The sequence below is a fragment of the Muntiacus reevesi genome, chromosome 1, assembly GCF_963930625.1.
Source record: "Muntiacus reevesi chromosome 1, mMunRee1.1, whole genome shotgun sequence".
Taxonomy (NCBI): Eukaryota; Metazoa; Chordata; class Mammalia; order Artiodactyla; family Cervidae; genus Muntiacus; species Muntiacus reevesi.
Window position 1 is genome coordinate 39052798 of NC_089249.1, and position 13253 is coordinate 39066050.

Below are 13253 nucleotides of genomic sequence, written 5' to 3' on the forward strand. Positions count from 1 at the left end.
GACTCAACTATGCATGAGGAGAACACGATTTTTTACAAAAATTTCAGTTATAAGATTACTAAAACATTAACTTGTTTGTTAATTAAGTTGTTCATTTAATTTGTTGCCGTGTCAATAAATTAATATTTTTAGGCACTGGTGAACTTATTTTCCAAGCAGTACTGAAAACTCTGGGGTCCTGTAAAAACAAATCTTTTTTATTGTGGCAGCAAAGAAGTTTACAGGATTGACAGTAGGATCAATGAATAAAGCAACAGAAAAATAAATAATATGTCCATACGATAACAAGTCAATGGCATTGACCGTGTGCAGCCTGGTGCTTTGTGGAAGGTAGGGCTCTAAATAAAGTTGCTGAAGCAAGTATTAAAGAAAGGAAGGAAGGGATTTTGAAAATCATGCTTCAAAGCTAAATTCTAACACCAAGTTTGTTAATTTATTTTATAAGCTTACACATTCAAATTTTTAAGAATTCCAGTTGGGGATGAGAGTTCATCACAAGTTTTGTAATACATAAGTTCTGAAAGCATACTTTAATTATTTTTAAGAGTAAATGATAATTGTGAAGATTTCAACAAACACATACACAGTTGAATTTAAATTCCATGTGATCTTGAAGATAGCCAAGCAAGTGTTCTTTGCAAGATTCAGCTCCAAATCAACTAATGGTTGGAGGAGAATTTCTACACATCAAAAAGACTTATTTTGGGGCTTCCCTGGTGGCTCAGTGGTAAAGAATCCACCTACTAATGCAGGAAACATGAGTTTGATCCCCAGTCCAGGAAGATCCCACATGCTGGGGAGCAAGTAAGCCCATGCACCTAGAACGCATGATCCACAAGTGAGCCCACACACTGCAACTAAGAAAGCCTGCATGCAGCAGCAGAGACCCAGGACAGCAAAAAATAAACAAATAAAATCATAAATCATAACTGAAAAAAAAGACTTATTTTTTCAACAGGCACTAATATAGATAATGAACTTTCGTATCTATGTTTCAGAAATAACTATCCACTGAAGAGATTTTAACAGAGTAAAAAATACATCTGTTTCATGTTGTGTATGAACAGCACTTCTATATGTTTGACAATGAAAATTTTAAATTGTCAACAATATCTATAACAAGTAGCACAAACCCATATCATAGTGCAGAAAATTTTAACAATGCATAATAACCCTGGCTTCTTAACATATTTCTACATACTTCCCTATTTACAAGTACCTATTCTTATGCTTCTTCAAAGGGTATATTCTCATGTTCTAATTTGAGTGAACAGAAGAAACGTATTTAAAATTATAGGGATCAAGGGTGAAACAGATCACCAGCCCAGGTTGGATGCATGAGACAAGTGCTCAGGGCTGGTGCACTGGGAAGACCCAGAGGGATGGGATGGGGAGGGAAGTGGGAGGGGGGATCGGGATGGGGAATACATGTAAATCCATGGGCTGATTCATGTCAATGTATGGCAAAAACCACTACAATATTGTAAAGTAATTAGCCTCCAACTAATAAAAATAAATGGAAAAAAAATAAAATTACAGGGAGTTTGGGATGAACATGCACACAGTGCTATTCTTAAAATAGACAACGGACAAGGACCTGATGTACAGAACATGGAACTCTGCTCAACGTTATGTAGCCACCTGGAAAGGAGGGGAGTTTGGGTGGAGAATGGATATATGTACAAGTATGGCTGAGTTCCTTTGCTGTTCACTTGAAACTATCACAACATTGTTAATTGGCTCTACCCCAATACAAAATAAAGAGTTAAAAAAATAAAATTACAAAGCCAGAAGTATACATCTCCCCATTACAAGTACCAAGTACCAGATCATTCTCCTTCTCGTTGTTGCTTTCAGATCCAGTGTATTGCTGAAAGACCACCAGATGTCACTATTTGTTTATTAAACATTACTTGGTACACTAGTATAATTATGAACTTGACTTGCAGACAAGTTGCCTGACAGATTATAGACTTGAGGGCCTAATAAATCAGACCTTATTCAAGTATTTTATTCCTATTTCCTTTTATACTACACAATTTGTCAATTTGGATTACGATTAAAAAGTATATGAACGCGAAGTATCAGATCTTTATTTGCTTTAAAATTGAAATGAGGGAAGAAAGCTCCCCTTGCCGCTAAAAAGGCTAAAATTTCAAATAGTTTTAGATAAAGTTATAAAAATAAAGCTCAGGTACCATATATGTTTTAATAACAATTTAGATTAAATGATCTAATTCTCACACTACCCTGTGAGATATTATTATGCCCATTTAAAAATTATTTGTTTATTTGACTGCCTTGGGTCTCAAATGCAGCATGTGGGATCTTCAATCTTCATTGCAGCATGCAGGATCTTTAGTTGGGGCATGTGGGATCTCGTTCCCTGACCAGGGATGCAACCTGAATTCCCTGCATTGGGAACAAAGGAGTCTTAGCCACTGGACCACTAGGGAAATCCTTATGCTCATTTTATAGATATGGAAATTGAGGCCATATGTGTCAATATGCTCAGGTAAGACTGTGGACTGCCAGTGTCAGCATGACTTAGCAGTTGATCCCAGGAAAAAATCAGAAATTCCCAAAGATCAATTCACTGGAGACAACAGACTGCTTACCTAGGCAAGTAGCTTGCTTACTAACCAAAGTCTATGTATGCAGACTTACTTTGTCCACCTAAACAGTTATCTCATGAATTCTGCCTATTCTCAGGTGGTTCCCAGCTTTCAAAGGCACACCTAAACCACCTGGGTCCAGAACTCCAAATCCTATTACTACTTCATATCTGATGTCACCCCTGGGAGACACCACAGAGACCCTGTCCAGGTAGACTCCCGCCACTGCAGTGAGTTCTAAGACAATTAGTTTTGTCCAATTAGCCACCTGTTAGGCAGTATTTTCAGTCTTACCAGTGAGAAAATAGAAATTCTGGATCCTTAAGTTAATTTGTTCAAAGTTCTATAGCTGGAAATTAGCAAGGTCAGATCTGCTCAGTAAGTGATCAGATGTGAAGTCTGGGCTTTTTCTAGACAGCTGATCCTTCTGACAAGGAAAAAGCATTCTCAGACCACTCATCTCAATCAAGTTAAGTGTATGAATTACTGACACAGTGAAGTTTAATTATAATTAAGTATGTGATTATTGATGCAGTCAAAAAGCCTAACACAGGGCTTGTCAAATAATTGGCATTTTCTCTTTTTATGGTGGCCTTTCACTTTTCTACTCTAATATTACCATTAACATCTGGAACAAAGGAAGTACCAGACATCAGTCAGTAAAGAAAAGCAGTGAACTGTGTAGGTTAACTGTATAAGAATCCACAAGATTACTATCTTTCCATTGTTTTTTAATTGATACATCTCAAGCCTATAAAACTAGCTGTCCAGTGAGGGAAATATTTTTACAAAGTTATTCTTCATCTAAACAATATTTTTCTTTTCTCAGTATAACTCTAATGAGAGCTTTGCAGTCCCATCAAAAGTTCTTGAACAATCTGAGTTCAGACAACGAGGGTTACTGTTCTTAGCTGAATTTCTTCTCTATTGCTACCTCCGCCCACCTCTGCTCTCTCTGCCATGTGATAGTGAACCATTAATACATAATTTAAGGTTCTGAGGATCCGTCACTAATAGTATTGTAAGTCCTTTAAGTCTGGGCCATGTATTTTGCTAAATAGTTTATTTAATTGGGATGTAATAATACATAATAGTAACAGATAATAGATACTATTATTGTCCTTATTTTACAACTGAAAAAACCTGAGGCTTAGAAAAATTGCTGGAGTTTACAGGTAGAAAGCAGCAAAGTTGTGACTCACACCCAAGTCTACAAGTCTGCAAGCCTGTTTTAATTCCTGCCATGGACAATACCGCAGTCAGCCTGTGACTTTACAAATGGCTTAATTAATAAGGAAATGGAGGCACTCTAGCAAATACAATTATCAAATGGATAAAATCAATTGAGTGTGGTGTGAAGTTGAAAGCTCTGCCTGTTACATCTCGATTCTAATCAATTCCAAACAGTGGTGCATAAATCAAGGGCAGTGACTCAGGATAAAAAGAAATCAAGGACAGTAACTCAGAGTAAAAATTGTATCTTAATTTTTAAAGGCTAGCATTTAAACAAATCATGAACTTTCAGAATCAAGCATATCATATTCCATGAAAGTGATGTTCATTCGGTCCTGGGTAAAGGACTGGCATTTTCTGGAGATGAGCCCCTTCAGAACTTCCTCAAAATAGGGATCTGTTCTCATGGGACCACTTCCCACACACTCACCTGTTATGAAGCTTATAGTGGAGCTGTCACAGCAGCTGAGTTCCGGGTCTCCCCATGTTACCATGGTAACTCGAAAGTTGTAGTACCATGCTGGCAACAGATTCGCTATCCTCTAAAAAAAGCAAGAAGAAAAAGACCCAGAAGGAAAATCATATTTTTGGAATAGTTATATATTTCTCTTAGGCTATGAGAAAATGAGTAATTTTTAATTTCCTTTCTGTGCCTTTGGGAGGCCTCCCTATGGCTCAGTGGTAAAGAGTCCGTCTGTCAATGTGGGAAATGTGGCTTCAATCCCTGGTTTGGGACGATCCTCTGGAGAAGGAAACGGCAACCCATTCCAGTATTGCTGCCTGGGAAAATCCCATGGACAGAGGAACCTGACTGTCTACAGTTGATTTTGTACTTCTCACATTTTCCATTAAAATATTCTCTTTGGAATGAAGTGAGATGTAAATAAAATGATGCACGTAAATTTAACATAATTTAAAAAATTGTTCGAAAATACAGATAGTTTGAAAATGGGTTTTCGTTTGCAGTTTCTTAAATTACACAAGTGAACTGGTACTTATTTGTAAGTGACTGGATGGACACATCTTCCTATTTCTAAGATGTGATCTTTCACAATTCTGCATTCTTTCATCTTGGACTGTTAGCATGTGTCCATACTGGGTGGCAAGCATGAGAGTTGTCAAGTAAGTAGTGGACAGTTGTTTGCTTTCTGTGTGACTTGTAGATAACCTGTACTTCTAAAATGATTCCAGTCTCAGAAAGAGCAATCTTTACCTGCTCATTTGAAGAACATCGCTAATGGTCTGACATTGCAGGTATCTAACTGATTTGTTGATGTTAAGAATAGTCATCACTCAAGTTAAGCAGTGTCCACTCACTACTGAATAACTAAAGGAAAACGTGTTTTCTGTCTTAGGAGCAGAAAGAAACAATAAGCATGCGATGTGCTTAGTTGCTCAGTCATGTCCGATCCTTTGTGATCCCATGGACTATAGCCCACCAGGCTCCTCTGTCCATGGGGATTCTCCCGGCAAAGAATACTGGAGTGGGTTGCCATGCCCTCCTCCAGGGGATCTTCCTAACCCAGGGATCCGACACAGGTCTCCCACATTGCAGGTAGATTCTTTACCAGCTGAGCCACCAAGAAAGCAAGCATGTGACAGGTCTACTAAATTGGGGATTAGCAGATACACTCAATTAAGAGTGAAAGCCAGTTTCACACAGTTTTCTCTCTCTCTCAAAATACAAAAATAAAATTAAGAGCTAAAACAATCCCAAACTTGAAAGTAGCAAGTTACCTGCATGTGTTTACAAATGATCTAGTTTACAGACATAATAATTTTTTCAGACACATTTGGTACGTGAACGCATGTTGATACAGGAAAATGTGACAGCTGGTTAAGGAAAATTACCACTGAGGCAGTTAAGGAGACAGTTGCGGCTATTTCATAGTAGGTTGTCCATTCTGACGTCATTGTTGTAGGGTTGAAATAAAACATTTCGACCACATATTTTCTGAACACTCCTAAGTAAGGTCTGGTCCAGCTCAAAACCACTGCTGTAGGACCCAAGGGATACAGCATCAAGTCTTTTATTCCAGTTGGAACTAGAAAGAAGGGAGGGGAGTGAAAAAAGAAAGTCAAGAAGGAATGTTTCATATCTTAACAATGGCTTCACATCTCTACTTACTGACTGACTAGGTATTTCACTTTTTTGATACAATCATTGAAAACTGACCATATTTGCCTGAGATTTTCTTTTTCCTAAGTAATGAATGCCAAGGATACCTACCAGGTATACAATTGTGGTCATTAATTACTCTGAAGGTTGAATATTGGGTGAACAAGTATGGACCTCCCATAACTGATGATAATGACTCGAACTTAGACATGGCACCCCTCCAAACAGTACTCTGATAAAGGTATTTTTCTTGTGGCTGGCAACTTACCAATAGCAAATGTCACAGGATCTGAAGGTGGTCCAATCAAAGGGCCTTTCCTTAGGTACATCACAACCTGGTATTGGGCACCAGGAACGAGATTTTCAATAATAGATTTGCTTGAGTTCACCTTTAAACCAAACACCCAATAAGATCTATTTAGAACTGGGTTTTCAGCGTGTGACTCAGAGGATAACATTGTATTCAGGGACACTGCAAACTCACAAATGCCTTTGAAATTCAGAAGCCTTTATTCATGCTGAGGAAGGTCAAGTTTCAACATTAGGATGATTTATAGTTTATGAGAAGGCTGAAGGGAACCCAGAACATTCAGATTCTATGGCTGGATTTAATAAGCCTTGTGAACTGCTCTATACCCATCAATGTCAATTGTAATTATGTACACTAGAGACACATCAACCTCCAACCAAAATCAAATCAGCAATAAACTAAGGATAGTCTGACATCCTAAATTGTAGTGTCAGCTGATTACACACAAAGACCCGTGAAGGAATGTCTTTACTCTCTCAACACTTAGAAGCATAAAATATCTAATTATAGTGATGGAAATGACCTCAGAGATTATCTAGTCCAATCTCTCATTTAGTAGATCCAGAAGGTAAAGCTAGAAAATAGCCAAGGTCACATATTTGGATCAGTGTTGGGACTGGAAGCCTAGCATTACGACCTCCACTCCACGATACGGGCCAAGCATCAAGACACAGCAGCAAGCACTTTACAAAGCTACTGTGACAACCTGCCAAGACTGAATCAGGAAGAATAGCCAGAACAAACTGATCACTAGTAGTGAAACTGAATTTGTAGTTAAAAAAAAAAAATCTCCCAGCAAGCAAAAGTCCAGAATTGGACTTTCAAAGGGGAATTCTGTCAAATATATAAAGAAAAGTTAATACCTATCCTTCTCAAACTATTCCAAAAATTGAAGAATATAGAACATTCTCAAATTCATTGTACAAGACTTGCATTACCCTGATAGCAAAACCAAGAGAGAAAATTACAGACCAGTATTTTTGATGACTATAGATGCAAAAATTCTCAACAAAATGTTAGCAAACTGAAGACAACAATACATAAAATGGATCACACACCACGATCAAGTGGGGTTTATTCTAGTACTGTTTTATTTCTTTAAAACACATTTGAAGTGATAAAACTAATAGTGCTCATTGTTAAAATTGATCACACTGTAGAAAAGCAAATGAGGTCAATCTGTAGGCTTTCTGGTCTCCTCTCACCACTTCCCACATTTTGGCGGGCAGTCTTCTAGACCTTCCTTGTACATATATCCATAAACAATTAAGTGTTGAGCTATACAGGTGTTATACCATAAATATTGCTCCAAACTTTTCCTTTAAACTTAACAACCACTGTAAACATGTGAACATACCTGCCAATCTAACCTTGCTTTCATTTAGAGTATCTAGAATAACACAGAGTGTAGATTGTTTCAGGGTGATGTTAAATTTCTTTGGTTTGATAATATTTTAGGCAGTGGTTGATTCTAATTATTCATATGACTTCCTGGAATTATAACCACTTAAATATGCTATCCTAATGAATTCATCTCAGGAAAATTATACCACCTTAAAAAAATAAGAACCAATAATGTGTATATATATCACACTACTAAAAAAATGAAAAGAGGGCAAATGACCTTGCACTTGACTTTAGTCACAAATTATTAATATAAATACTAGTTTCCCCCTACTTTAAAAATATTTACTGAGGCACCTACATTACTTCTATTCCTTCATACCTTTTTCTTTATCCTGGACCTGCTTAGGGGTGGATTGGAGGTGGGCAGGGGAAATGTTCCTATACTTAAGTGCTAAATCGCTTCAGTCTTGTCTGACTCTTTTGCAACCCTATGACCAGAGCTTCCCTGGCTCCTCTGTCCATGGGATTCTCCAGGCATGAATAGTGGAATGGGTTGTCATCTCTTACTCTAGGGGATCTTCCCAACAAAGGCATCAAGCCTGCGTCTCTTACCTCTCCTTCATTGGCAGGCGGGTTCTTTACCACTAGCGCCACCTGGAAAGCCCCAAGTAGTAATACTCTACTTACTAAATAACATGTTTATTCAGTAGAGGATTACTCCACACTCCTCCCCCAATTTTCACCCCATCTTTGCATTCCACTACTTCCTCTCTCTCATTTCTGACTGGCTTTGTCTCCATTCCAGAGAATTTAGTCCAGCCCAATGCATTTCCATCTAGGCCCTGGCCCTATCCTTTCTCAGCTGAAGAAATGGAGGAAAGATACACCATAGGGCATAGAAAATATAAACAAGGAGGTTAAACTAGATGAGAGTTCTTTTAAGTCTGAAACGATCTTCTCTCTTTCTTTGGCTGAACCACATGGCTTCCGGGATTTTAGTTCCCCAACCAGGGATTGAACCTGGGCCCTGACAGTGGAAGCTTGGAGTTCTAACCACTGGACCACAAGGAAATTCTCCAGAAATGGTCTTATGTATATATTATGTAATCCTCTTTCCATGACATCTTTCTGTACACTTATTATAGTTACTCAGTTTCTATGGAGAATCTCTAGAGCCTCTTCATCTTCCCTTGACACAAAAAGTATTCAGTTAGGTCTGCATAATAATAAAAGTCTTACTATTACTATGTTCCAAACATTGCATTAAGCATCAAGTCCTCTTTTCTTTATTACAGCTCTATGAGGTAGGATGCTTCTCCTTCTATTACAGATTCAGATGGTAAGACTTAGAAAGAAAGAAATTCAGAGCTGGTAGCTGCTAATATCAGGTCTGAAACTCAATTCTGTTTGAGTCTAGAGTCTCTGCTTTTAGTCAACACTCTTGACTCCATCAGGATGAGTGGTGAGGATGAACTTCCCCTAGTGTATCATCTGTAATGCACAAGAAACATTCTCTCCTGGAACTCAAATCACTTGAGATGGGGTCTCAGCTCTGATACTAATCAGTTGTGTGACTGCAGGCAGGTCCCTTCAATATTCAGCCTCTTAGCTCTATCATTTCCTCATGTGTAAAGCTAACAGACTGACTGGGCTTTTCTTCTGATTTAGTCACTTAGTTATTACACACTCCTGTAAATTGTCACCAAACATGTATGGACCAAGCAGACCGCATGTAAAAATAAATGTACATTGGGACTTTGCTGGTGGTCTAGTGCTTAAGACTTCATGCTTCCACTGCTGGAACACAGGTTTGAGCCCTATTTGGAGAATTAACATCCCACATGCCATGTGTGAGGATAAAAATTTTAAAAATTGAAAAAAGAATGGATCTAGCCTTTAAAAGATAATAAAGATAAATTTATTATCTTTGAAAGATAATAAATGTAAATTTATTATCTTTGAAAGATAATAAATGTAAATTTATTATCTTTGAAAGATAACAAATGTAAATTTATTATCTTTGAAAGATAACAAATATGCATCCATATATTACATGATGCTTCTTTATTCTGAAATTCATAATTGTGTGTGAGTCTTTGGAGAGTCCTTTATATGACACTGAGCAGTGGCTTTATTATGCTCACTATATTGACATAGGCTTATTAGTGAGTAGAACTATGGTGTTTGTTAGCAGGGATATATTACAAAACTCTCTTGCTCATGAATATTCACATATGAACTCACACAAAACAGCAACCAGACATGAAGTACATATACTTAATGAGAACAAATTCAAATTAAGAGGTACCAAGGGGCTTCCCTGGTGGCTCAGATGGTAAAGAATCTGCCTGCAATGCAGGAGACTTGGGTTTAATCCCTGAGTCAGGAAGATCCCGTGGAGAAGGGAATGGCTGCCCACTCCGGTATTCTTGCTTGGAGAATTCCTTGAACAGATGAGCCTGGGCTACAGTCCATGGAGGTTGCAAAGAGTCGGACGTGACTGAGCGACTTTCACTTCACTTCAAGATACCTACATGAAAGGCTAGACTCTAAGCTTCATGAAATCAAGGCTCAAATCAAATTTGTTCTTATTTCTAGCAGCTTACACAGAACCTCCTAGAAAACAAATCAATGAAACTGTGGGGAAGAGCAGGGGTACTAGCACCAAATCTCATGGATGATGGTAATCGATAAAGGAGTGATCCTGTGGTACAGTTGATGAGATGATGGCAGAGAAAAAGTGGGGAGAATGAAAGTGTGAGAGAATAAAACATTGTGGGTAATTATTCCTCTGTGTTTGACTTTAGAATCACTCTTATTTTTGAGCGGCATTTTGATTTTTCAATTCAACATAATCACTGTACCACTGAAAAGAGAACTGAAGAAATGTTATAATTTCTTTCCCTTTGGATAATGATTGCTCTAAGAAATAACCTCAGTCAGACCAGTGTTGGTGAGAGCATATTCTGGATTCTTCTCTAGGCCAATTTTTGAGATTTTTTTGAACTGATGTTTCTTTCTTTGAAAATATACATGTGTGTGTGATGATGATGATGTAATGATGTAATACTAACACCATCCTCTTGTGGTAACTGAGATAACACATAGAACAGTGGTCTAGTTTCTGCCCTCTGCTTTCCCTCCTTGCCTACAATCTGCAACAGTTTCACGTTTGCATTTCAAAGAAGCCACTGTCAGCAAGCTCTTAGGCCAGACTTTTCAGGTTCATATATAATTTACAATATCTCTCTACACTTTTAGCCTTTGGTTTCCATGTATATGGAGAAGGAAATGGCAACCCACTCCAGTATTCTTGCCTGGGAAACCCGTTGGACAAAGGATCTTGGTGGGCTACAGTCCATGGAGTTGGAAAGAGTTGCACACAGCTGAGCGAGAAATGAGAAATAGATTTAAGGGACTAGGTCTGATAGACAGAGTGCCTGATGAACTATGGACAGAGGTTTGTGACATTGTACAGAAGACAGGGAACAAGACCATCCCCGTGAAAAAGAAATGCAAAAAAGCAAAATGGCTGTCTGAGGAGGCCTTACAAATAGCTGTGAAAAGAAGAGAAGCCAAAAGTACAGGAGAAAAGGAAAGATATACCCATTTGAATGCAGAGTTCCAAAGACAAGTAAGGAGAGATAAGAAAGCCTTCCTCAGTGATCCATGCAAAGAAATAGAGGAAAACAATAGAATGGGAAAGACTAGAGATCACTTCAAGAAAATTAGAGATACCAAGGGAATATGTCATGCAAAGATGGGCCCAAAAAAGGACAGAAATGGTATGGACCTAACAGAAGCAGAAGATATTAAGAAGGGGTGGCAAGAAAACACAGAAGAACTATACAAAAAAGATCTTCGTAACCCAGATAAACACAATGGTGTGATCATTCACCTAGAGCCAGACATCCTGGAATGTGAAGTCAAGTGGGCCTTAGGAAGTGTCACTACAAATAAAGCTAGTGGAGGTGATGGAATTCCAGTTGAGCTATTTCAAATCCTGAAAGATGATGCTGTGAAAGTGCTGCACTCATTATGTCAGCAAATTTGGAAATCTCAGCAGTGGCCACAGGACTGGAAAAGGTCAGTTTTCATTCCAGTCCCTAAGAAAGGCAATCCCAAAGAATGCTCAAACTACCGCACAATTGCACTCATCTCACATGCTAGCAAAGCAATGCTCAAAATTCTCCAAGCCAGCCTTCAGCAATACGTGAACCATGAACTTCCAGATATTTAAGCTGGTTTTAGAAAAGGCAGAGGAATCAGAGATCAAATTGCCAACATCCTCTGGGTCATTGAAAAAGCAAGAGAGTTCCAGAAAAACATCTATTTCTGCTTTATTGACTATGCCAAAGCCTTTGACTGTGTGGATCACAATAAACTGTGGAAAATTCTGAAAGAGATGGGAATACCAGACCACCTGACCTGGCTCTTGAGAAATCTGTATGCAGGTCAGGAAGCAATAGTTAGAACTGGACATGGAACAACAGACTGGTTCCAAATAGGAAAAGGAGTACGTCAAGGCTGTATATTGTCACTCTGCTTATTTAACTTACATGCAGAGTACATCATGAGAAAATTCTGGGCTGGATGAAGCATAAGCTGGAATCAAGACTGCAGGAAGAAATATCAATAACCTCAGATATGCAGATGACACCACCCTTATGGCAGAAAGTGAAGAATTAAAGAGCCTCTTGATGAAAGTGAAAGAGGAGAGTGAGAAATTTGGCTTAAAGTTCAACATTCAGAAAACAAAGATCATGGCATCTGGCCCCATCACTTCATGGCAAAAAGATGGGGAAACAGTGGAAACGGTGGTTGACTTTATTTTTTGGGGCTCCAAAATCACTTCAGATGGTGACTGCAACCATGAAATTCAAAGACGCTTACGTTACGACCAACCTAGACAGCATATTCAAAAGCAGAGAGATTACTTTGTCAACAAAGGTCCATCTAGTCAAGGCTATGGTTTTTCCAGTAGTCATGTATGGATGTGAGAGTTGGACTATAAAGAAGGCTGAGCGCCAGAGAATTGATGCTTTTGAACTGTGGTGTTGGAGAAGACTCTTGAGAGTCCCTTGGACTGCAAGGAGATCTAACCTGTCCATCCTAAAGGAGATCAGTCCTGGGTGTTCATTGGAAGGACTGATGCTGAAGCTGAAACTCCAATACTTTGGCCACCTGATGCAAAGAGCTGACTCATTTGACAAGACCCTGATGATGGGAAAGATTGAGGGCAGGAGGAGAAGGGGATGACAGAGGATGAGATGGTTGGATGGCATCACCGACTCAATTGAACATGAGTTTGAGTAAACTCCGGCCGTTGTAAACTCTGGCAGTTGGTGATGAACAGGGAGGCCTGGCGTGCTGCGATTCATGGTGTTACAAAGAGTCGGACACGACTGAGTGACTAAAATGAACTGAACTGAACTGAGTGACTGACACTAACACTTCTATGTATAAGATGTATAACTTATACATTAGAGGGAAGAAGAAAAATCATACCTGAGAGAAGTCAAGTTCTAGTTATGTTCTGGGCCACAACACATTTTCTATCAATGTGAAGAGTCAGTATGCTGGGTACAATCAGGGAAGGAAGCTAATAAACTGCATAGTGAGCTGTGAT

General features: G+C 38.6%; 1 protein-coding gene across 2 annotated transcripts in view; it reads right to left on the bottom strand.

The window, feature by feature from the left end:
* PTPRO (protein tyrosine phosphatase receptor type O) overlaps positions 1-13253 on the bottom strand; it is a 262845-nt gene that overhangs the window by 83213 nt on the left and 166379 nt on the right. For both annotated transcript variants that reach the window (XM_065940798.1, XM_065940791.1), the window contains exons 8-10: positions 6236-6356; positions 5700-5893; positions 4279-4390 (exon numbers count right to left, since the gene is read on the bottom strand). In XM_065940798.1, the coding sequence (XP_065796870.1) occupies positions 4279-4390; positions 5700-5893; positions 6236-6356 (427 nt within the window). The remainder of the gene's footprint in view (positions 1-4278; positions 4391-5699; positions 5894-6235; positions 6357-13253) is intronic.